The sequence below is a fragment of the Oryctolagus cuniculus genome, chromosome X, assembly GCF_964237555.1.
Source record: "Oryctolagus cuniculus chromosome X, mOryCun1.1, whole genome shotgun sequence".
Taxonomy (NCBI): Eukaryota; Metazoa; Chordata; class Mammalia; order Lagomorpha; family Leporidae; genus Oryctolagus; species Oryctolagus cuniculus.
Window position 1 is genome coordinate 29,646,622 of NC_091453.1, and position 25,788 is coordinate 29,672,409.

Consider the following 25,788-nt stretch of genomic DNA (forward strand, 5'->3'; position numbering starts at 1 on the left):
AGGCTGAGAGACAAAGCAAAGAATAACGAGAAAGTTATAGCTAAACGATGAAGAGAATCAAAAATGTCTTACCCGCGGTCTTGGACAGGCCCAGGAGAAATCTCCAGGCATCATACTTCTGTGTGCTACTGATATTCAGACTATTTCTTCTTTTGTTAAATTAAAAGGTATTAACCACAAGCTCGAAACAAGCACTAGGCAATGTTATGAAGATATAGAGATGAAAAAAGATGTAGTCCCAAGCTCAAGGAGCTGCAACATGTAGCTGGACAGACAGGTCCACAGAAGCAGAAGATTCTGGCACCATAATGAAAACGGGGCACATGGTTGGCTTCACGGCCTTGCCTGGCTGCATGGCTATGCATAGCACAGCCCCCTTGATGACAGCCCCAGTGTTGGGGTAAAGGGAGTTGTTTCACAGGGAGTTCAGTCAGCAGCTTTCCTTACTGTGTCTATCTCACCCCAGATACTCCTATACTTCTCTGTCCAGAGCCATTCTCAGCCGGGTGGCACAGTCTGCGAAAGCCTCAAGGAATAAAGTTTGACTTGGAATGACTGAAGAGAAGAGTAGACTTCTGCAGTGGCCCACGTGGTAGGCATTGTAATGAGCTTGCCTAGATCACTCTTCAGAAATAGGGAACTGGAGCAGGCCTTAACCTAACAGTTATGATACTCACATCCCATATCAGAGTGCCTGGGTTTGATTCCCAGCTTTGGCTCCTGGCTTTGGCTCCTGACTTCAGCTCCCTGCTAATGCAGACCCTGGGAGGCAGCAGTGTGGGCTCAAGAGGTTGGGTTCCTGCCACTCATGGATTGAGTTCCCAGCTCCCGGCTCTGTCCCTGGACGTAGAAGGCATTTAGGGAGTGAACCAGTATATTTGAGTGCTCTCTGTGTGTGCATGCGTGTGTGTGTATGTGTGTGTGTATGTTCCAAATAAATAAAATAAAATAAGAAAGAGACTTATTCAGTTGTGAGGAATGTTACTGGCAGGCAGTCCTTGGTTCAAAGTTCCCTCCAGAGATTACCCCAGCTGCAGAAAAGTCACTTTCTCCAAGGTCATGCCTCCTTCCCTGGGTATCTCACTTCCAACGACTGAGCAATGTGAAGATATAGAGACCTTGCCCTCTTGTTCCACTCAGGACAGCTTTGAATGGTCACCCCATCCTCAGAATTCCTTGCAAGGTCATCTGAGACTTTCACAGCAACTCTATCATAATTTGACTTCTCCTTCTGGCCTCTCCTGCCTCCTTCCCCACCTATCCACAGTTACTGGGTCCTGGAACCCTCTGTAACAAACCCCCTACACATTATTCTCTATCTGCATCCTGGGAAACCCAACTGTGACAGCCGTTCAATGGAATGGGCCCAGCAAACTAGAGCAACGTCTGAAGAATCTCAAGCCCAGGGTCCTGGGGTAACCCACGCCTCGTGAGAAACTTCTAGAACCAGGCTCAATGTAACCTCATTTGAGAATTGAGGTATTTTCTTTTAGAGGGATTAGTGGGGAGGTTCTGACCTTCCAGATGATTCTCACCAGAAACTTGCTAAAGGAAACGGGAACTACAGCTACTTAGAGAGGTGAACAGACTAAAAGGGGGGAAGTTCATACTCAAATCTAAGGCCCACATCACAGGTCTTCTTCAAATCTCATTAATGTTCATATAGAGGTTTGAGCCAGGAGTAAGAGGAAGTTTGTCACCTTAAAAAAAAAATCCCCAAGGACTTAAAACAACAACAAACACTGTTATACGGTTTTATAGGAAGGGATCTTGATATTAAAATCCACATGATCTCCAAATTTCAATGAATCTTAAATAAGTTGAAATAATGAAACTTTCTCTTCCATGCATTTTTAACATGCTCTGCTAGATGTATGAGCTTAAGTGTAAATTCTTAAATCAAAGAAAAGATAACCTTCAGTCTCACTACAAGACTTCATAAAATCTTCCATAAATAATTTACACAGAAGGTAATTTTGCTAACTCTACTGTTCTAGTTTAATTAATAAACCTAATGTGTTTTTTCCTAGACAAAAATAGCAATAAAGTGCTTGTTAAAAAGTTGAAATTAAAGAGTTACAAAATTTTACATTCATACAGATATGTTATGGTTCATAAATTTTTACTACAGACACAAAGTGACTTTTATGGTGATTGGATTCTAGGACAGTAAAGAAATAAAACCAAACACAATAGCATGAGTCTAAGCTTTACCACAACCATTGCAAGCCCTTCTTTTATAATATCCAACCACCAGAAACCACCTGACCAAGGCCTATTTTTGCCTACATACATAATTTTATGTATAAATTTCTTTCTATATATGAGAGAGAAAAACATAGCTATGAGGTTCAACACTCAGGGATTCATGAACTAAGATGTGTGACAAACTGGCACTCTGCATGTAATGTGGATAGAAACAGAACCAATGCCATGGTGTTACAGTGGGCAATCAGTGAGCTAATGCAAACATGTCTTAACACAGTACCTTGCACATAGTAAGTGCATAAATATTGACTAGAATCATTATTGCTATCCCTTCTCTTTTCACAAAATGTATTGCCAACTGTCTTTTCACACTTTTCTTTTCACAAAATGTATTGCCAACTATTGTTAAGTAGATGGGAGCACTGGCCCCAAAACACGTTCATTCCAAGTCAATGTAGGTAAGTTACACCTCTGATACTTTCATCATCTGTGTATAATAATAATCTGTAGATAATAAACCCACCTCTGGGGCTGTGGCAAGGATTAAATAAGATAACATATGCAAAGTCCTTAGAAGAATGTTAGTTATTACAGAGTGAGAATCTCTTATCCAAAATTCTTGGGGCCAGAAGTTTTGGATTTTGGATGTTATTGGATTTTGAAGTATCTGCATATGCATTGTGGCGTAACTTGAGGATGAGACCCAAGTCTAAACATGAAATTCATTTATGGCTCATATACACCCTATACTTGTAGCTTGAAGGTAATCTTAGTATTTCTAGTGCACTTGAATTTTGACTGTGACCTACATGAAATCAGGTGTGGAATTTCCCACTGGTGGCTTCATATCAACACTCAAAAAGTTTCAGATTTTCTAGGATTCTGGATTCTCAGATTTTTAAATTATTGCGGTTATCATGATTTTCATAAGTATCATAAAGCTCCTTCCTATGTACATCTTGAACCTGCCATGATGGGAAACCCTCCAGGCCTTGCTGGAGACAATATCACTGTGCAAGCCCATAGATGACTGTGTCACAGAAGCCCAAAGCTTTCCAGCCTCACAGCATCATTGAGCATGCTGGGATTTACCACCAGGAAAACCCATTCCCACTGCTCACCCTAGTACCCCCTTGTTGGGGAAGGTGCTCACCCAGTCACATTCTCCAACAGCCTTCTCTGAACCTCTAGAACTGGACCCTGAACTCCAGCCTCTGAGAGCAGTTCAGCTAATCCAAAACAACTGCACTCTCCTTCCTATCCCAACTGTGGCCTCGCTGGGGTCGCAGGTGCCGGACGACAGGTGCGCCCTCATCTTTCAAAGATATTACCCGAATGCTTTTGATGTCCCTGAAATATATAGAGTAATAAGAAGATGGAAAAGCTCTTGGGAACCTGGGTGCATTCTTAGGACAACATAAAAGGGGGGGGGAGGGAGGATGGAAGGGAACAATTGACTTCTGAAATAAATTATTTTTATCAAAACAGATTTTCCCTCAGATTCAACTGTTATCCTTGGGTTGCCAGACCATTATTTCGAAATATGAGGATATGCCATTATCCAAGTCTGAGACAAATTGTGTCTAAAAAACAATGCTTCTAAAGGGCTTCTCTACCATATAAGATTTTTTTTAAATGATGAAAGTACCTGATATTTACAGCCATCTTGTATATTATGGTGTTTAACTTTCGTGGCAACACTGAAAAGCAGAAACTAATTATTCCACTTTCCAGACCAGAAATTAAAGTTCTAAAATACATGACATTACCTGTCCAAGGTCCAATTGAATTTACTGAAATCCCAGGAGTTTAACAGACTCCAGCATTAGAACGTTAATCTCTACGGAGGGATCCTCGCAAAACGGAAATTCATAACCTTGAATTTAGCCAGGCCTACTAGGTATTCTCTTTATTGAAGAACTCATCCAGTTTCAAAGTCTGCCTTTGGTTGATGCTGACTTTTCACTCCATAATTTCTTTGGGAGATGTTCAAACCAGAATGATGATTCACTCAGATGAGTCAGAAGATTCCCCCAAAGAAATTCAAAGCCTTGAAACAAGAACTCCACTTTAAAAGTAATCAGAGAAGATTTTATGAGCAAACAGAAAAGTTTTCTTGACCCCAAAAGGAACTTTGCTGCTATGAACATTAATCCTTACTGTTGAAATTGTATTGATTGAAGGGACATTCATTTGTTGAGGCAGTAAAAAAGGTTCTGAATAGACCCTAATTAGAAGAACAGCCTGGGAACACAGCAGGAGTGAGATTCCGATAAAAGAAGAAAGCAAAATTGGCAAAGAAGCAGCTTGTGAATTTTATGTGGAAGCCATCCTACGGCCACTTTTAAGAGAATTCAAACTTCACCAACTGTACTGAGATGAAAGGAATCAAAGGCATCTGCTTACTTGAAACAACTATTCTCAGGAAGAAGGAGTTGTCAAAGAAACGCACTTAAGGGGCTGGTGTTTGGTGCAGCAATTAAGATGCCACTTGCTGCTATACTTGCATTCCATATCAGTGTCTGGGTTTGAGTCCTAGGGCGGCTCTCTATTCCAGCTTCCTGCTAATGCTCACCGTGGGAAGCAGCAGGTGATGGCTCAAGTACTTGGATCCCTGCCATCTGTGTGGGAGACCTGGATGGAGTTCCCAGCTCACAGGTTTAGTCTGGCCCAATTCTGGCTGTTGTGGACATTTGGGGAGCAAAACATTAGATGGGACATCTCTCTGTCTTTCTCTGCCTCCCCAAACTAAATAAATAACAAAGGAAAATGACTTCTAAAAATAAGAAACTCATTTAAAGAGTACTTTTACTTGACACCCATATGCTTAAGATACACACAATAATATATATTTTTTAAAGCTATTCTGAACTTTGATTTGATAATGTCTACAAATGAAGGGATCTCCAAAAAGTTCACTGGACATGTACATTATGAAAAATCTATGCGGAGATTTCACATTTTTCACACCAAAATAAACTTATCTTTAAATTCCATTTTTCCATGAATTTTTTGAAGTATCCTTGGGTCTTGGAACTGCTGGAGATATTAACAACAGACCACTCAGATAAAAATCTCTTTCTTTGATAGGTAGAAAAGATAATTTCAGATTAATTGTATGATGATTCATGGCTTGTTAAATGTATAACTGTTTGCCTCTCTCTACTTCTTGACAGTGTTTTCAAGTAACTCACCTTTTCCATCTTCAAGTCCATTATTTGTGCTCAGAAAGTCTGTTACTGTGCTAGTATTTTCTCTTTATTTCATGTGTATCGTTTGGACCCATTCAAAATTAATCTTTTACTTTAAGTCCCTAAGAAACACCCAATACCATTCTTACGCAAAGACTCAATTTTAAAATTCCGTTTGGGGCTACTGTCTCATATGATGTCTTTGAAGTCCAAAGCAGGTCACAGAGCTAACTTGATCTGACCTAAAGTGGGTTTCCACAATAGTGAGACAGGCAGGGTGGCCTAAATATAGTTTCAAATGCTCCTCTTCAGAATTATTGAATGACTGCTGGCCATTTCACTTCCCATGTATTCAAGAATCCATTTGAATACATTGCTGTGAGCTTCAGAGCTGGAGAACAGAGAAGGATCCTAACAATACTTCCATCGCCATTCAACAATATGAAGTAAGAATTAATTGTGAGCATATCTTTAGGCTTCTTGTGCTGAATTTCACTTGTATGAGAAGCTCTAAGGGTTGCATGAATCTTATATTCTTTAAAATTTTGATAGTAAATGACATTTTTATTTCAGTGCATTCTTGGTTAAATGGCTAAATGAGGAAAGGGGATCCTTTCACAGGAAATGATGGATTTTCCTCATTGACATCTGTCCAAAAGAAAGATCAGAGTGGCAGATGGTGTGAATCTCCATCTAAAAAGAAGAAATAGAGAGACATACATGCACACATACATGCACACATGCATGCACACAGAGAGAATCTATTTGCTCATGAAGGAATTTCTGAAGCATATTACATTTAAAACAAAAGTCAGGGACTGGTGTTTGGCCTAGTGGGTAAGCCATTAAGTTCAGAGGCCTGCATACCACATCAGAATGCCTGAGTTTGCTACCTGGATCTGGCTCCTGTCAGTACAGACCCTGGGAGGCAGTGGTCATGGTTTAAGTATTTGGGTCCCTGCCATCCATGAGGGAGACCTGGATTGCGTTCCCAGCTCCCAGAGTAGGTCCCTCCAGATGTTGTGGGCTTCTAGGGAGTGAACCAGTAAATGGAGGTGCTCTCTCTATCTCAAATAAGTAAGTAAATAAATTTTTAAAATCAGCAAAAGCCAGATCATGTTACTTCTCTATTTTAAACTTTCCATTGGATTCCCATGGGTGGAAATAATTGCTTCTGTACTAAACATACACAGACTTTTTTTTTGTCATTATTCCATAACCAATACAGCATAGTAACAATTTACATAGCATTTACATTTTATTAGGTAGTTAAAGTGGTCTAGAGATGATTTAAAGTATATGGGAAGAAGATATACATAGACTACATGCACATATTACACCAATTTATATAAATGAGTTGAACATCTCAGGATTTGGATATCCATGGGGGATTCTAGAATCCACCCCCTATGGACATTGAGGTATGCCTGTAATTGCCTACTAGGCCATTTGCCATCTAGCTCTGTGACATCTCTGACCTCCCAGCATTGTGCATACTGGGTCATGAGAACCAACTGATTGCATCTCTTTGCAACTCTGTTCAGGCTGGCAGGTTGGCATTAGCCATGAAGTATTTATACCATGCAAATACTACAGAGAATTTTTTTCTGAGAGCAACTTATTAGCAAACCGCTCTCCCTTGTCTACTCTGCTCCAGCTCCTTGCTGTTCTGGAAACACTCATCACACACCTGCTTCAGGACTTCTAAATTGGCCATTTCCTTTGGCTGGGATGCTCTTGCCCAAATAGCCACTTTTTACTCTCACCTAGGTTAGGTTATCATCACCTTCTCAGTGAGCCCCTGCCATTATTGAATTTTAAATTGGATCTCAGCCCCTATACTCTTCATTCTCCATAGCACTCATCACTGTCAGATAACTAGATATATTTTTTCAAATGTGGTTGAGCAGATGTTTTATCAGACATTGCTTTTTAAAAGATTATTTAATTTCATTTTTAAAAATTCTCCTTTATTTATTTTAATCTTACTTGTAAAGCAGAGAGACATAAATAGACAAAGACCTTCCATCCACTAGTTCACTCCCCAAATGCCCACAACAACAAGGGCTGGGTCAGACTGAAGTCCAGAGCTCAGAATTCAATGTAGGTCTCCCATGTGGGTGGCAGGGACCCAAGTACCTGAGCCAACATCTGTTGCCTCCCAGGATCTACAATAGCAGGAAGCTAGAATCCAAAGTGGAGCTGGGACTCAAACCCAGGCAGTGTGGTATGGGATGTGGGGGTTCCAGGCAGCATCTTAACCACTGTACCAAATGCTTGACCCTGTATATTAACATGGAACATCCTATCCGTACAAGTATACTTTAAAACATTTGTGGAAAGTGGAGTTAAAAGACAAGCTTATTTGGAAGCAAAAAATAAAAACCTTTGAAATTCATGCACACTTGTTGTCATAATACACAATTCCATATACTTTTTGAAGACTGCTCTTATGCATGGATTTCAATTTTTTTGCACCAAACATAAACTTAACTTTTAATTCCATTTTCCTTGAACAGTTTGAAGTACTTTGTTTAAAGGAGACTTAGCAGATCTGGTTGAAAAGTTCAAATCCTTTAGTAGAAATTATTAAATCTTGACACAGGGAAAATAACAGACTTTAAAACCTGAAATTTTTTTGTGTAATTCACTAACTTGGTGGTTAACTGAATTTTTCCTCTAAAATACACTTGAGACTCAAGTATTTTTAAGTTTCAGACAAGCCATATAAATTTTGGGTACATCTGAATTAACTTCATTATAGAAAATCCATAGTTTATGCCAGCTTTTATTCTGTACTTTACCATGTTTCTTCATTCTGCCTGTTTAATGCAAGTGACAGGCAACAGAAAGTCAATCCCAGCTAATTCTAATTGTATTTTGGGTATATATGTTTTTCCTATATATTTTATGTGTTTGCTTATCACACGCCCTCTTCAACTAACATGTAAACTCCATAAGGGCAGGCTCATTTAGGTGGCAAAGATCCATTCTTTCAGTCATTCATGTAAGAAACATTCCCTTAAGGCCTATTGAGTGCCATGTCCTGATACAAGTGCTAGAGATAGAGCAGTGGACCAAATCAAAAAACTAGATACATTCCTGCCCTCACAGAGCTTCCAGTCTACCAAAAGAAGGAAGATAAGAAAGAAATAGATGCACTATGGTACATCAGAAAGTTTGTGGAAAATAGAATTGAAAGATGTTTGTTTATTTTGGCATAAAATTTTGAAGTCCACACATAGTTTTCTCATAATACACATTCTTCCAAGAACTTTTTGAAGTAACTTCATACAATGTGATGTCAAGTATTACGAAGTACCTGACAACAAAACAGGAAAGAAATAAATTAACATGTAGGAGATGCTACTCCTTAAGACAGGGTTATCAGGGAAAGCCTCTCTGAGAAGGTGATATTGGAGCTGAGACACAAGAACATCCCAAGTTCAAGGAAAAGCAGTGTGTTTTAATTATCTTTTTAAATTTTTATGTATTTCAAAGGCAGAGAGACAGAGACAGAGAAGACGCCCATCTGCTGGTTCACTATTCCAAATACCCACAAAAAAAGCCAGGGCTCAGCCAGACCAAAGCCAGGAGCCCAGAACTCAATATAGGCGTCCCACATGGGTGGCAGGGACATAACTATTAGAGCCATCAACTGCTGCCTCCCAGGGTGCTCATTAGTAGGAAGCTGGAATCAGAAGTGCAGCTAGGACTTGAACGCAGACTCTGAGATACAGGACGCAAGCATCTCAAGTAGAGTCTTAACTGCTGCATCAAATGCCTGCTCCTCCATTATCTACTGCTGCATAAAGAAAAAAAAAACCCGCAATTCAATGGCTTAAGACACCAATCTATTATTGTCTCTCACAGTTCTGTGGTTTGACTTGGCTAAGCTAGGCTGTTCTTACTTGAGGAGCTCAAGTAAGTAAGCTCCAGTTAGTGGCTGGAGCTGAAATTATTTGACGGCTCAACTGGGATGGATGTGCAAGACAGCTTCACTCCAAGTCTGGCTCCTTAGGTGGAGAAGGAGGTAGAAAGCTGCATTCAGCTGAGACAGTCTGAGTTACTCCTTGTAGCATCTCCAGTATGGCAGTTGCAGGGTGTTTAGACTTCTGAACTCATGTATGTTAACTCATGGCCTCTAGAGGGCGCTGCAATCTGCCAGGATCTTAAGGCCTGGCCCTCCAAACTGGAATCACAGCACTTTTGTCAAATTCTCCTGGTCAAAGCAGTGACAGAGTTCTCCCAGATTCAAAGGGAAGGGTCATGGAACTCACTTCTCCCTCTCCATGGGAGGACAGTCAAAGAATATGAGGCCAACCATCTTTAAGATGCCTCAAAGTGCACAAGTGCAGGGGAGTAATAAACATGGCACCCTAGAAGCCAGAGTGGCTGGAATACAGTGGGGTCAGGAAGCTGGTCGGGGACATATCATTTAGGCACTTATGAGCCATGATAGAGGCTGAATTTCTTTCATTCTCCTTCTAGTTCCCTTTTACTGCTTTTTCTCCCAAGGTTCTACAGTCAAAGAAACCTAAGCTCCAGCCTGGATACACAGACAAGATGTCAACAGGGATCTGGGAGAAATGCCTGGAACCAATCAGGGAGAACTATGAGGCCCCTAAAATAGCAGCAGCACAACTACCCTGGCCTTAGAAAGAACAGTAGCAGCTTAAAAACAACCTGTTGTTTTTAGGTGGACTCTCATCCTTTCTAATCCAAAGGATCAATGGCATTAGGTATCATAATGGTATCCTTCAGCTGCCAAAACATCTAATCTACATAGGCCACTCATAAAGTGATGCTTCTTCTAACCATATTATGTTTACACTTTGCAATGGAAACATGAAATGAACCCCAAAATACATGTATGGCTGTCTAATTTTTTTTTTTTTTGACAGAGTGGACGGTGAAAGAGAGAGACAGAGAGAAAGGTCTTCCTTTGCCATTGGTTCACCCTCCAATGGCCGCCGGCGCACTGCGCTGATCCGATGGCAGGAGCCAGGTACTTATCCTGGTCTCCCACGGGGTGCAGGGCCCAAGTACTTGGGCCATCCTCTACTGCACTCCCTGGCCACAGCAGAAAGCTGGCCTGGAAGAGGGGTAACCGGGACAGAATCCGGCGCCCCGACCGGGACTAGAACCCGGTGTGCCAGAGCCGCAAGGCGGAGGATTAGCCTAGTGAGCCATAGCGCCGGTCTGTCTATTCTTATATTTATCTTGTGTGACACAAAGTTTCAACAGTCTCACCAGAATATAGATGCTCCTCCATTTATGATGATGTCCCATCCCAATAAGTATACCATAAGTCGAGACCATCGTATGCAGAGACTGCCTGGTATCCCCTAACACAGGGCACACACCAGCTTTGTAGCACCACATACTGTAATACAATTGTGAGTCTCCTGGTGACTGCAGGGCTGCCTGGGAGCTGCACTTGCTGCTATAGCCCAACATGACAACAGAAGAGATGATCCAAAAGATCCAAATTCAGAATTTGAAGAATGGTGTCACTGAATTTGCATTGTCTTCATGCCATCATAAAGTTGAAAAGTTGAAAAATAAACCATCAGAAGTTGGGGACTGTCTGTACTTTAAATTCCTGGATTAAGAAAGAAATGAAATGACTGAATATCTCCCAATAGTCCTTGACTTAACCAAATGAGTAGATCGTGTCATTGTTCTCCATGGGCTCCTGGTATCAGGGAGATAATATAGGTACCAGAGGGTCCAAACAGGGGTGAAAAACATCAGTGATGGGGCGTAAGACAGACAAAGTCAGTGTTAGGAAGCAAGAACCTGAGCAGAAAAAAACAGAAAGGTCAGTAGCCTGCTCTGCAGGTCAGTCCTCAACACTCTCAACCTTTTCCTTGTTTCTCCTCGAGACTTCACCCATTCTCATGTACAGTCTCCAAACAGGTCAGCATCTCAACTGAGACGCCAAGTTCCCGAACTCTGGGGTAAGACCATCAAGGCTTGACATCCCCAACCCATCACTTACCAACGGGAATCTGCAGGAGTCATGCAAATACTTTGTACCTCAATGCCCTCATTTGTAAAGGGGGGACAATAATAACCACAGGGCTTTTCTGAGTATTCAGTGAGATAGATATGCTTAGAACAGTGCTTTGTATATATATCAAAATCGCTAAAGATGGCTATTAAATTCAGTTTGGAACTGAATCTTTGGGAGCCACCGCGCACATGTGTGTTTGGTTTAACTTGAGAGTCTAAACGATAGGTAACTATGAATTGTGATTTTTTTTCTCAGCTCACACATGACTAGAAGCTGTCTGTAGCAGCTGCCCTTAACATTTGCCAACTTAAAACTAAAAGAGAAACAGTAAATGTCAGCAGTAAAAGGTGCCAGGTCACTCTGCAGCCCTTCTGCTCAGAATGCTGCATGACGCGTATGTGCTGAAAGATGAAATGAGGAAACACACTTCTTCCATACAACTAGAGGCCTATTTTCCTTATGACTCATTCTGTTGGACTTTTCTCTAATTTTTATTTATTTTAATTTATTTGAAAAACAGAGACAGAGAGACAGAGAGAGAGAATCTGGTATCTGCTGCGTCACTCTCCAAATGATCATAACAGCCAGGGCTGGGCTAGGCTGAAGCCAGGAACCTGGAACTCCATCCAGGTCTCTCACATGGGTGGCAAGGGCCCAAGCACTTGCATTAGCAGAGAGGTGGATCAGAAGCAGAGCGGCCAGGACTCAAACCAGCACTGGGATACAGGACGCCGGAGTTGCAGGTGGCGGCTTATCCTCTGCCACAAAGCCAGTCCCTGTATTTTTTAAAACGATCTGGTTATTTATTTGAAAGGCAGAGTTAATTTAGGTTATTTTGATACTGGTAAACCCTGACATGCTCCCTGTAGAAGAGTGCCAGCATGGTCACTTAGTAATCCAGAGGAAAGGGTCTCCACTGGCTTAATCATAATCACTGTCTCATATCCTAGGATCTAAAAAGATTACAGTGGGGCCGATGGAAATTTAGAGAGTAACATGGCCAGAAAAGGGCATTTTACTCTTTTCTACGACCTATGTGGTCTGTTTATCTGGGAATGTCAGTTTAGTTGCAGTCAAATGGTTGATCTTCTAGCCTACTCATAATTCAGAAAGAAAAAGAGAGAGATAAAGAGAGAGAGAGAGACTAGACTTAAAGAGGAAAGGCTTGTAGTTCAGTGCATAACAAGACTACACAACTATTTTTGTTTTATTTTAGTTATTGGCCTGATCTCTTTGGAAAAGGATTTATAAAGTTTCATCCTGCCTGGCGTCTCATCTTTGAAATTCTTCTTTAATAATAATAATTCTAGAGCCAATTAGAGAAGTGTGTTTTCAAAACTAAAGTAAACACTATCTACCCTTCCTATCAGAATGTTTTCAGGATGTTCAGGGCATCACAGCAGCCTCGTTGGTGACAGTGATGTTAATCAATGTTTTCTGTGAACATCTTTTCTCCTTCAAACCTCAAATCACTGAGAGAGACAGGTAAAAACATCCCTCTGTTCAAATGGAGAAATCAAGGTACACAAGCACAAATTACATGGCCAAGGGCACACAAAAGGTCAATGATCAAGTGTGTGTGTGTGTGTGTGTGTGTGAGAGAGAGAGAGAGAGAGAGAGAGAGAGAGAGAAAGAGAGAGAGAGAGAGAGAGAGAGGAGAGAGAGAGAATGGGAAAATTCTGCAGCTCAGTCATACTAGGATAAGAGCCTTTGAGGTTCTGCATTAGACCAGCTGCTTTGGGATCTAGACAGTCTAAACTCAAAGGATCTATGCTCACGCACTAAGCCTGGCTGGAAGCAGTTGAGTTATTGTTAACAGATATGTAACACAAGAGACTGCTGCCTGGGCAGGTGAGAGGTACAGCTCTGTTGGAAACAGTGGACCTAACCTCTTCTCATAGGTCATGAACTCTGCACAGTAGTCTATGTCTGATTATAGTTTCAAAAATAAAAATGAGAGGAAGTCCATAAAAAGTTCTAATATTACTAACATGTACAAAGAAGAAAGTAGCAAATTATCTCACACTGCACCATCCAGGTAAAAGCAAAAGCTATGCCGTTTGGTGTATGACATTTCAGACCTCTTTATATAAGGATCTATAAAGAGAAGATGGGAAGATGAATGGATGGATGGTTGCCACAGGTAGATAAATGAACAGGTGGATGACTAGGAGATGAGGGAAAGACACCAAAAAAGGAAGAAAGCAAGGCAGGAGAAAAGGGCAAAGAAAAATATATGAGAATCAAAGCATAACATATATGCTAATTCAAATGACATAAATGTACTTGAAGTTAATGGAAGAAACCAAAACTGAAGAAACTGAAAGAAGTGTTAAACTTTCAAATATGTTTCATAAACTCCATACACATATATATGCTTCTATATATATACATGCAAGGGTTTTAAAAAGTTCATGGAAAGGCTGGCACCATGGCTCACTAGGCTAATCCTCCACGTGCGGCGCCGGCACCCCAGGTTCTAGTCCCGGTTGGGGTGCCGGTTCTGTCCCGATTGCTCCTCTTCCAGTCCAGCTCTCTGCTGTGGCCCGGGAAGGCAGTGGAGGATGGCCCAGGTCCTTGGGCCCTGCACCCACATGGGAGACCAGGAGGAAGCACTTGGCTCCTGGCTTCGGATCCCTGCAGTGCGCAGGCCATGGCGGCCATTTGGAGGGTGAACCAACGGAAAAAGGAAGACCTTTCTTTCTGTCTCTCTCACTAACTCTGCCTGTCAAAAAAAAAAGTTCATGGAAAATGGAACTGACAGATAAGTTTATTTTGATAAAAGAATTCTGAAATCATATATATGAGGAATCTTCTAAGAGTTCATGCAAAATACATGTTATAAAAAACTATGCATGAATTTCTAATTATTTTGCACAAAATAAACATATCTTTTAATTAATTTTCCATTAACTTCTTAAAACCCCCTTGTATACCTATATATATAAAACCCTGGAAGTACAAGTAAGAGAAAACCTGGGCCGATGCTGTGACATAGTAGGTTAAGCATCCACCTGCTGTGCCGGCATCCCATATGGATGCTGGTTCGTGTCCCAGCTGCTCCTCTTTCGATCCAGCTCCCTGGTAATGGCCTGGGAAGGCAGTTGAAGAAGGTCCAAGGGCTTGGACCCCTGCATGCATGTCAGAGACCTGGAAGAAGCTCCTGGCTCCTGGCTCTTGGCTTCAGATTGGCCCAGTTCCTGCCGTTGTGGCCATTTGGGGAGTGAACCAGCGGATGGAAGACCTTTCTCTGTCTTTCCCTCTCTCTGTCTGTAACTCTACCTCTCAAATAAATAAATAATTTTTTAAAAAAATCAAGCAACAGAAAACTATTCACCCTATTTCCAAACATGTTTTCGTAAACTGTAATCAGCAAACTGTGGAGGATACAGAGTTTGGGAGGGAGCCACTGGGATAACTTCAGTCAACTGTGGAAATTCTTTAAGGAAAGGAGGATCTTGAATTTTCTTTTTTCCATATGTGACAATACAAGTTTGACAGGCAGGAAAGTGGGCCAATGAGTGCTGAGGCTCAGAAGGAAATGAGAGAAAGCACCACCATTCTCATCTAGCAGTGAGCAATGTATAGTGTGTTCTTAGTACCCAAATTGTCATCTGCAATTACTCTAACTTGTGTATCCTCACCAGTTAATAGCGATAAAATTTCTAGTTCACAACTAAATAACTTAGTTATTTGGAACTGCAAATACTTAGTAAGTTCTAGATGTCCACACCAGAGTAATATTATCACAGTTATTATGTCCTTGTGGCATCAAGGGCCAAAAGAAAGGCACCAGCCATGTGAAAGGCAGCCTGGAAATTCATGCCTAGGATTTTCTGCAGGTTGCTGCCACTGAGCTCTTGGCAAGGTAGGCAAAACCTTTTCAGGCCATCTGTCAATCCCTTGGTACCAACTGCAGGCTGCTGAGGCTCTTTAAGCCCTCACATGGTCCTCTTATTAGTCACCATCCTTTGGTTTGCTGGATCCCTGTCACTGTATGTCCTTTGGACTACCTGGGCATACCCCAGGATCACAAGGTATATTAGGGATCTTCAAAAAATTCATGGAGTGTGGGTGCAGCCTCAGAGGCAGTGGTGATGGCTCAGGTAACTAGGTTCTTGCCACCTAAGTGGAAGACCTGGAGTGAGTTCCTGGTTCTGAGCTTTGGCTTAGCCCAGACTGAGCCACTGTGAGTATTTGGGGAATGAATCAGTGGACAGAAGTGTTCTCTCTTTCTCAGTCTCTATCTCTCTCCTTATAAATTAATAAACTAAATAAAAAATTTAAGTTCATGGAAAATTCATATTATGAAAAACTATGAATGAATTTCCAAAATTTTTGCACCAGACTTACCTTGTAATTCCATTTTCTCCATAAACTTTTTGAAGTGTCCTTAGAGATAGTGTAAAATTCTGCACAAGATTTAAGCTATAGCCCTGTTTCCCTTAGTGAATTTCACCATCATAGCTGAATTCTATACACACTCTACCCTCCACCCCAAGCATAATTTAAAACTAACTCTGGTGGATGGTATTGTGGTGTAAGGGGTTAAGCTGCCACTGGCTGCTCCAATTCTAATTCAGCTCCCTGCTAATGCACCTGGGAAAGCAGCAGAAGATGGCCCAAGTGCTTGGGCCCCTGCACCCACATGGGAGACCTGGAGGAAGTTCCAGGCTCCTGGCTTTGACCTGGCCCAGCCCTAGTTGTTGCGGTCATTTGGGGAGTAAACTGTCTGATGGAAGATCTCTCCCTCTCTCTTCTGTAACTCTCAATTTCAGTTAAATAAATACATCTTTAAAAAAAAAAAACTAGCTCTCTGTTACCCACAACTGCAGCCCCTATTGAGTTTATCGAGATGCATGTGTGTGTGTGCACATGTGCGTGTATAGAGTATGTTTATTGAGTCTGTCACATTTGAAGTTCCAAATGGAAACTATGGAGGCCTAGAATAAACCCGTTTCCCATCCCAAAATGCTGCTCCAAATCCAGCCATCAAAGACATAATTTTGAGCAAATTATTACATGTTGCAGATCTGCCTGTATTCTCCAAAGAACACAAATAAGCACTTTGGTTTCCAGAATAAATTAGCATTTAGCTTCAGAATGATCACTAGACAAATGGGTTTCACTTGCAGAAGAGAAAATTACTACTCGTCACATTTTTTTTCTTTAAAAAAATTTCCCATGGTGATAAAGACACATTTTTTCCCATAAATAAGACATAAAATGGAGTGGGGGTGGGAGTGGAAGAGAAGGTTCATTAAGCCCACCTTAGATACAGCAGATTTGTGGAGTGGGTAAGCTCAGCGTGGCAAGTGTGAAGTTCATGTGAAATGGGCAGCTGGAGACTTCTGTCATCATGAGAGACACAAGTGCACTCTGGACTTTGATCCAGGCTTCCCTGGATTAATAGGATTGGTGATGGGGCATGAAGAAGGGGATATTAAGGGCCTGAAGAAGACTGCATACTTCTGGCTCATGGATCTTTAGAAGAGGCCAAGGTCTTACATGAGGGGACTTCAAAAAGTTCACAGAAAATGAAATTAAAAGATAAGTTTATTTTGGTGCAAAAATGTCTTTGAAATCCATGCACGGCTTTTTTTTTTTTTTTTTTTTTTTGACAGGCAGAGTAGACAGTGAGAGAGAGAGACAGAGAGAGAAAGGTCTTCCTTTGCCGTTGGTTCACCCTCCAATGGCCACCGTGGCCGGCGCGCTGCAGCTGGCGCACCGCGCTGATCCGATGGCAAGAGCCAGGTACTTCTCCTGGTCTCCCATGGGGTGCAGGGCCCAAGCACCTGGGCCATCCTCCACTGCACTCCCTGACCACAGCAGAGAGCTGGCCTGGAAGAGGGGCAACCGGGACAAAATCCGGCGCCCTGACCAGGACTAGAACCCAGTGTGCCGGCGCCGCAAGGCGGAGGATTAGCCTAGTGAGCCGCGGCGCCGGCCAACGGCTTTTTCATAATATGCACTGTTTCATGAACTTTTCGAGGATCTCCTCAAAGGCATGGATTTCACATTTTTTGCACCAAAAATAAACTTATCTTTTAATTCTACTTACCATGAACTTTTTGAAGTCCCCCATATAACAAGATAATTTCTATTTGTTAAATGCGGTTATCACTTGAATATTTTATTTCTCAATATTTCTCTTCTCTGTTGCTATTCCCTGTTACTGAGTTTAGACAGAAAGATTCACTGAAATAGTATTGTAGGTAGATATCTACAATTTATCCTGGCTGCCTGTGATTTTTGTCTACTGTGACTTCAACTGGATTTCAGAGTTGTCAACAAGACTGAGGGGTTGAACCAAATGCTCTTCCTGCTATGAGGTTATTAGAACAATAGCAGTTACAGCAACAACAATTAGGTCATCATTTTGAGAGCTGTCTCTTCATTCACACACCTCTATTGACTTCAAGTTGATCACATACAATACAAAAGGAACTTTCACAATGAATTTGGCTTTTGCCCACTGGGAATTTGGCTAAGCTGAGAGTGTCTATTTGCTCAGTTTCTTCAGATAGCTGAAGTTTGGAAATGATTGTTAGTATGACATTGAGCTCCTTAATTTTAAGTTACTCTGCATCTTGACGTTGACCAACGTCTTAAGAGTTCACCTGTATTAGGCAGCTTTTCATTACTACAAGAAAATAACTGATAAAGGCTACTTATGAAAGAAAGAGGTTTATTGTGGCTCATGGTTTGGAGGTTCATAGTCCAAGATTGGGTGGCCCCGTTGGTTTGTGATGGTGTTCTTGCTGGCCACAGCCCAAAGAGGTACAGCGCATCACATGGCAAGAGGGAGCTTACTTCTACATCTCTCTTTGTAAAGCCAACATGATTCAACCATGGGGGGCTCTATCCCAACAATATAATGCAATGTAATCACCTTTCAAAGGCTCCACCCGCAGACACCATAATTGGATTAAGTTTCACCATCTTAGTAGCATTAACGTAAGATTTTGGGAACCAAATCTTTAACAAAAGGGTCTTTGGAGGACAATTAAGATCCAAACCAATATCCAAATCATAGCATTAACTTCTAGTCCTAAAACAGTTGCACAGATACTTTGGACTTTAGTTTCAAAGTTCAGACTGATGAAAGCTGAAACGGAGACATTTTATTTGTCACTAGCCTAAATTGTTCCTGATCTCAGAATTTTTTCCAAACTTCTTCAAAGTAAAACCACAAAAGAGTAAAAAACAAACAGTAAAAGAACCATACAGATAGATGGGTGCATGAAAACTCACAATATAAGAAGAAGTGATGTAAGTGAAAGTACTGTATAGCACGATTCCTTAAGAAGTTTTAGTTTTTGTTTTTTACTTTTTAACTGTGATATATTCCTTAAAAGGAAACAATTTTTGCAAGTCACTTCCAAGGCATACAGCAGTCTTCTAAAGTGTATCAGTAAAAATCAGCATTACTCTTTGTAAAACAGACCAAAAATCTCAGCAGATGCTCAACAGTAACCAAGTACTAATGGCTGCATCACTGACCACGGAAGTGAAAAAGGGGCCAGGTTAAGCTTCCACCTATAATGCTGGCATCCAATATGGGCGCTGGTTCATGTCCCTGCTGCTCCACTTCTGACTCCGCTCCCTGTTCCCTGCTAATGTGCTTGGGAAAACAGCAAAAGATGGTCCAAGTGCTTGGGCCCCTGCACCAATTTGGGAGATCAGGATGGCCTTGCTGGCTCCTCCCTGCAGCCTGACCCAGCCCCAGCCATTGTGGCTGTTTGGGGAGTGGCCAGTAGATGGAAGACTCTCTCTCTCTCCCTCCCTCCCTTCTTCTCTGTAACTCTTTCAAATAAATAAATCTTTTTTAAAATAAGTAAAAGAAAACCCCTTCTAAATTATATAGATTTGAGTTGAAGCACTTTTCTTACTGATAATCAAATCAATATAGTTTGGCATCATATTTTTTATTCACAAAGTCATCATTGGGACACCATGTTTTAACAACATAAAACATATGCAGGCCGACGCCATGGCTCACTTGGTTAATCCTCCACCTGCGGCACCGGCATCCCATATAGGCACCGGTTCTAGTCCCGGTTGCTCCTCTTCCAGTTCAGCTCTCTGCTGTGGCCCGGGAGGGCAGTGAAGGATGGCCCAAGTGCTTGGGCCGCTGCACCCGTGGGAGACCAGGAAGAAGCTCCTGGCTCCTGGCTTCAGATCGGTGCAGCACCGGCCATAGAGGCCATTTGGGAAATGAATCAACGGAAGGAAGACCTTTCTCTCTGTCTCTCTCTCACTGTCTATAATTCTACCTGTCAAATAAATTTAAAAAAACACATGCACACTAGCACTAAAAGTGAATGCCACTCAATAGATATAAATATTTCTGATAGAAACAGTATTCATCGAAGCACACCATGGGTTCATGGATACCTACTATGGAGCCAGCATGAACAAACTTCACCTTTCAGCAGACCACACATATATCTTCTACAATGACAGGAAACTGGTGATACCGGAAGTTCTCCTCTCTCAAGGAAAGATGCCATTTTATTGGATAACTAGCCCACCATGAGCCATTGTATCACTCCCCTTTTCCAGGTAGCTGAATTTAATCAATTTCAGTATCAAGCAACAGACTCAAGGTCCTTAGCCTAATGTTGATAAGGCTGCATTTAAAATGATCATCCATTAACAGACATGTAAGAAATTTACAAAGCAAATTCCTTCAACAGGCTGATTCAGACAGCAAGGATCTCACAAAATGGCTTGATCCTCTCAGGATTCAGGTTAAGAAATAATGTAGGTCTGCTGAAGAAACAAGGCACGAATAAACAAGGGTATATTCCAAAACAGTTTGTGGAAAATAAAATTCAGAGAAGCTAATTTTAATGCAAAAAATTCTGAAATCCATGCATAACTTTTCCAGAATTACTTTGCATGAATTTTTAGAAGATTCCCTTGTACTATATATTTACATGTGCTATCATTTGCATTTGGGGACAGTAATTATTAAAACTGGCAATAGAGAGCAATGTCAAAATGTCCAAAGGCCTATCTTCCATGCGGAGGAGACAATTTCTGAACTACATTCTCTAGCCTGCAGTAGGAGATAGAATGTCAGAGCTCTTGCTAATAATCCCAGAAATGCACATAGCCATCCAAGATGCTTTTTATACGTTAAAAATGAGAAAAATGACATGTGGCCAATACAAGAAGGTGGTGATAGTAGAGAATCAGTATTTAGCTTGAGAAACATGTCTTAGCTTTATGATTACTTATTATCATGCAGTTTCTCTCCAGATATGACCATAAGGAGGTCAAACTGGGTCTTTTGCCAAGATTCCAAAATCTTTTACTTGACTGCATCATTAGTATTTCAATGTGTCTCATTACTAAGAATTAGAGACTGAGGCAGCATATACACATATGCATATGCATATATTTTTAAATGCACTGATATTTCCCACTTCCTCCAGCAGAGGTCAGAAAATAGCAACACAGGAATGTGAAAATCTACAAACCAAGACAGTATTATAGAGTGATTTTCCCAAGACAGGCTTACAAAAGGTTTTTAAAATTGTTTTCTTTATTACTACTTTCTAATTACATTTTTACAATAAACATGCTTTACTTCTGTAATAATTAAAAAGTGATAACATTTATTTTAAGCTTCATAAAGAACTCCGTTGGCATATGTTACTTGCAGTTTCTTAGCTGTACACAGATTATGGGAAATCATCAAAGAAAGTAGCATATTTGGTCATCACTATTAAAAATCATTTAACACCATTCTCATTATTGATTCCTGTGAGAAATTCCTCTCAAGCAAGGGACTTAATGTCAATCAGAAGATTATCAGGAAAAAAAAAAAAAGCCAAAGCATTCTGGATATAGCTCTGAACTAAGATGAATTCCTGGATACACAAAGACAGAAAAGCAAATATAATCTCTGGTCATCGCCCCTGTCTGGAAAAGTCTGAGAGAGCCTAGTGTTAGAAGTCTATCTCTGCAAGTCTTAGCGGCGGGACAAGGGAGACATGAGAAATCAGTCAACGTGACCTACATTTAAAAAAGCAAAGAACTCAACAAAGGATATTTACTAAGAACTGCTGATTGATTGTCATCAAATCTCACCATTACCATGCAACAGTCTCATTTATAATTCATGTGTCTCTTTTTCTACTAGACACATATGGAAGCAAAGTGAAAAGGCTCATAAAACAAAGTTTTAAGGTCAACCGAAACATTTATTTATAAAGTAAGGAATCATTTTACCTGCATTATGGCAAATTAAGTAGATGCTTGGATCCTGTTCTAGCAAATGATTCATAATGTGTGTGGTCTGCTGTTTGTCCTCGATATTATCACTCACAAATAATATAAGGATGTCAGAATTGTTACAGAAGTCAAAACTGACTGTTGCTAGTTTCTTCTGCCTTCTAAGGGGGCAATTTCTACCAGGAAGGAATATAAGAGAACTTTAAAAAGTTCATGCCAAAGATAGAATTAAAAGATAAGCTGATTTGGAGGCAAAAACTTTTGAAATCCATGCATAGTATTTTATAATACACATGTTCCATGGGCATCTTGATGGCCTCTCACACGTCTTCCTACTGCTTACTTTCAAGTGAGTAAGACTGAAATTCAAAACCTCTGCCAGTTATTTGGTGGGACTCTGGAGTGGGCCCTGGATTCCCTTTGTTTCAGCGTATCAGTGCGTTGGGGACCAAGATGAAGATTCTGGGAAAACAGGAGCAGGGATATGTGAAGAGAAACTGAGGGCAAGCAACATGGTGGGAGACTGAACTCTACAGGGAAATGTGACCAGTGGGAGATTCTCAAGGTCTAAGGAGTTACTAGAATGATATACAATATTCATTTCTAAGCTGTTTGTGTTTCTGCAGTTTCAAAGCCACCCCTCACCCCCTGCCACTTCTCAAAACTCTAGTCACGTCTGGGGCACACAGATACTTAGGGAGGTCTGAGGAAAAAATCAACACAAAGAGGTGAGTTTGAGCTCAGGCTGGCATAGAGCAAAGGTGGAGAAGGTCACAGGTCACGAGACGTGAATGAGCCTAAGTGTCGTGGAAGCAGGAAATAAATCACAAGTGATCACAGGAATGAGAGACCCAGTAACTTCACAGAAATGTTGGGGAGATCAATGGAGTTTCCCCCACAAAAGCTAAGATTTGGAACTTGAGCCACTTTGTGTCAAAGTCCAAAGAAGAGCAGCCTTAGCTGATATGTAGCACACAATGGCAAAATTTCTGAATATTCCATTATATATATTAAAAAACAGACTTTGTGAGGCCAGCGCTGTGGCGCAATGAGCTGAGCTGCCACCTGCAATGCTGGCATCCTGTACTGGAGCACTGGTTCAAGTCCTGGCTGCTCTGCCTCTGATCCAGACCTCTGCCCATGTGCCATGGAAAGCAGCAGCAGATGGCTCACATATCTAGGACCCTGCCACCCATGCATGAGGCCTGGATGGAGCTCCAGGCTCTCGACTCCTGGCTTCAGCTTGGACAAGCTCCAGATGTTGTGGTCATTTTGGGAGTGAACCAGCAGATAGAGGATCTCATTCTCTTTCTGTTCTCCCCTCACTCCTCTGCTCCCTCTGTCACTTCCACTTTAAAGAAATAAATGAATAAATAGTGTTTATACAAGTCTAGTACCTGCTAACACTAACCGGTGGAATAAATAAAGGGGAGAGTGATCCAACATGGGAAGTGAGATACTCAGCAGACTCATAGAATGGCAGATGTCCTAAATAGCACTCTGGCCTCAGAATCAGCCCTAAAGGCATTCGGATCTGGCTGAAAAGCCCATGAGAGTATTTCAGGCATGGAAAGCCAAGACACTCTGGCAAAAGATCTCTGCGAGTGAGATCCCAGTGGAAAGAACAGGTCTTCAAAGAAGGAGGTACCTTTCTCTGAAGGGAGGAGAGAACCTCCACTTTGACTATGACCTTGTCTAAACAAGATAAGAATCGGAGAACTCAGAGGGCTTCCATAGCCTTGGAAACTCATGACTGGAGCATAGGGAGACTACTGATGCCATAGACAGGAGTGTGAATTGGTAAAGTCAACAACAGGAGTCACTCATGTCCTCATGTAGGATCTCTGTCCTTAATGTGCTGTACATTGAGATTTAATGCTATAACGAGTACTCAAACAATATATTTCACTTTGTGTTTCTATGGGGGTGCAAACTGTTGAAATCTTTACTTAATGTATACTAAACTGATCCTCTGTAAAAAAAAAAAAAAAAGAAATTATCAACTCCCAACTTGACTCTCACTGGGATTAAACATGACAATAGGTCTGATCTGATTTCATCATCATTTAAAAAAAATCATCTATTATTTTTCACTTTATGTTTCTGTGTGGGAGCAAACTGTTGAAATCCTTACTTAATGTATACTAAGCTGATCTTCTGTATATTAAGATAATCGAAAATGAATCTTGATGTGAATGGAAGGGGAGAGGGAGTGGGAAAGGGGAGGGTAGTGGGTGGGAGGGACGGTATGTGGGGGAAGCCATTGTAATCCATAAATCGTACTTTGGAAATTTATATTCATTGAATAAAAGTTAAAAAAAATAGTGTTTATAATGTGAAGTCTAAGCAGGTTTTTGTATAAAGGGGTCTTCAGAAAACTCAAAAAGTGTGTATTATGAAAAAAAACTATGCATGGATTTAAAAAATCTGCATCAGAAGACACATTTCAATTCCATTTCTCTACAAACTTGTTGAAGTACCCTCATAGAACTTGAAAGAGTCCCAGGTATTTAGAGATATTTAATAAATAAATCACAGAAGTTTTTCCTCTACTGTATTAAACATTTTGTTAAACGGAATACCATTTCATTAATAATCTCTCGAGGTTGGGTTAGAATTCCCACCTAAACGCCCTTTGTTAATACTGAATAAATTCTCAAAGTGACTGACAGACATTTGTCAAATACATATGCATCATCCAGTAATGATACAGAAGATTGTCCAAGAGAACAATCTGGAACTGATACAGGAAAATACCCATAGAGAAGCTTTCAAATCATTCAGACTGGCCGAGGTTTACCTTTACATGGTGGATCAGACGCTCAACTTCATTCACTTTGTAGGTCTCCAATCCTAGTTCCTTGGCTAATCTTAAAATACGATTCTGGGTTGGCCCAACATAGGATCCTCCAAGGTCCACATATTTAACTTTTTGGTTCTGTTTTCCCATGGGAAAAATAAAAGAAAAATATTTGTGAAAATATTCCTAAAAAATAAAAAGTCCTGAAATAAACCAATTGGTATTTTACTGGTTATAGATACATCTTCAGGTGTATCCATGGAAAACTAGATTCTGTTCTCAACTCTAGTTCATTCACTTCACTTAATACAAGGGTAGAGGTTAAATGCACAGAAGTAGAGAGTAGAGTGATGCTTGACATAGACTGGTGGTGGGGAGCAGGGCAATGGAGAATTACTAGTCAAAGAGTACAAAGTGTCACCTAAACAGCTGGAATAAGTTTTGCACAACAAGTTATTATACTCAATAATAATGTTATGTTAAAATAATCAAGGAGTAAATTCCAAATGTATCACCATAAAAATAATCAAGGAAATGAGGTGAGGGGTATGTTAATTAGTTTGTTTTAATCACATTGCATTGTATACATATATCAAAGCATCACGTTGTACTCTAAAAATGTAATAGTTATGACTCGTCATTTAAAAATAATATAGATTAATATTGATAAAATAACATAAAAATATAAATGAGGCAGAAACTCTAAAAAACATTTAGTTTGTGTGGTTGAAATGATAGTGCTGATGTTAGAGAAGCCTCAAAGTTAAGGATGGGAAGTATAAAAATGGTGATATTTTCTCCCACTTCACACACGTACACACATACACACACACACACACTCCTGCCAATTTCCTTCCTCCCCCATCCTAGTTTTATGATGTCAAATATCCTGAGGTGAGCAGATGAAAAAGAACAGACGAGTTGGAAGGAAGGCAAATGGAGAGAAAAGTGAAGAATACTTCAGGGTCCTTTTCGCCCTCTCAGAAAGAATCAAGTGAAATTGAAGGCTTTCGGGCCTCACGCTCATTTTTCCCCACTCCATCTTTAATGTCTTACCCTAATGGTGTAAGTCCGGCCACCCACACGGTCTCGGGCTTCCAGAACAATCACATTCAGGCCAGAATCATGCAGAAGCTTGGCTGCTGCCATACCTGGGACAAAGTACAGTAAGTTATCAGGATCAAGCACTTTACAGGGATTCAGGTCAAGCTCCTCACACCAAGGCTGATGAGAAAAGTCCGTGTTGGCTCACACACAGAGCCTGGGGCTGTGTTCACCTTACAGATGGATAGAGTTCCTCATTCAGAAGCCAAGTCTCAGACAGC

General features: G+C 40.9%; 1 protein-coding gene across 1 annotated transcript in view; it reads right to left on the minus strand.

Moving 5' to 3' along the window:
• MAOB (monoamine oxidase B) overlaps positions 1-25,788 on the minus strand; it is a 116,735-nt gene that overhangs the window by 44,263 nt on the left and 46,684 nt on the right. The window contains exons 2-3 of the mRNA XM_002719872.5: positions 25,520-25,614; positions 24,464-24,601 (exon numbers count right to left, since the gene is read on the minus strand). Of these exons, the coding sequence (XP_002719918.2) occupies positions 24,464-24,601; positions 25,520-25,614 (233 nt within the window). The remainder of the gene's footprint in view (positions 1-24,463; positions 24,602-25,519; positions 25,615-25,788) is intronic.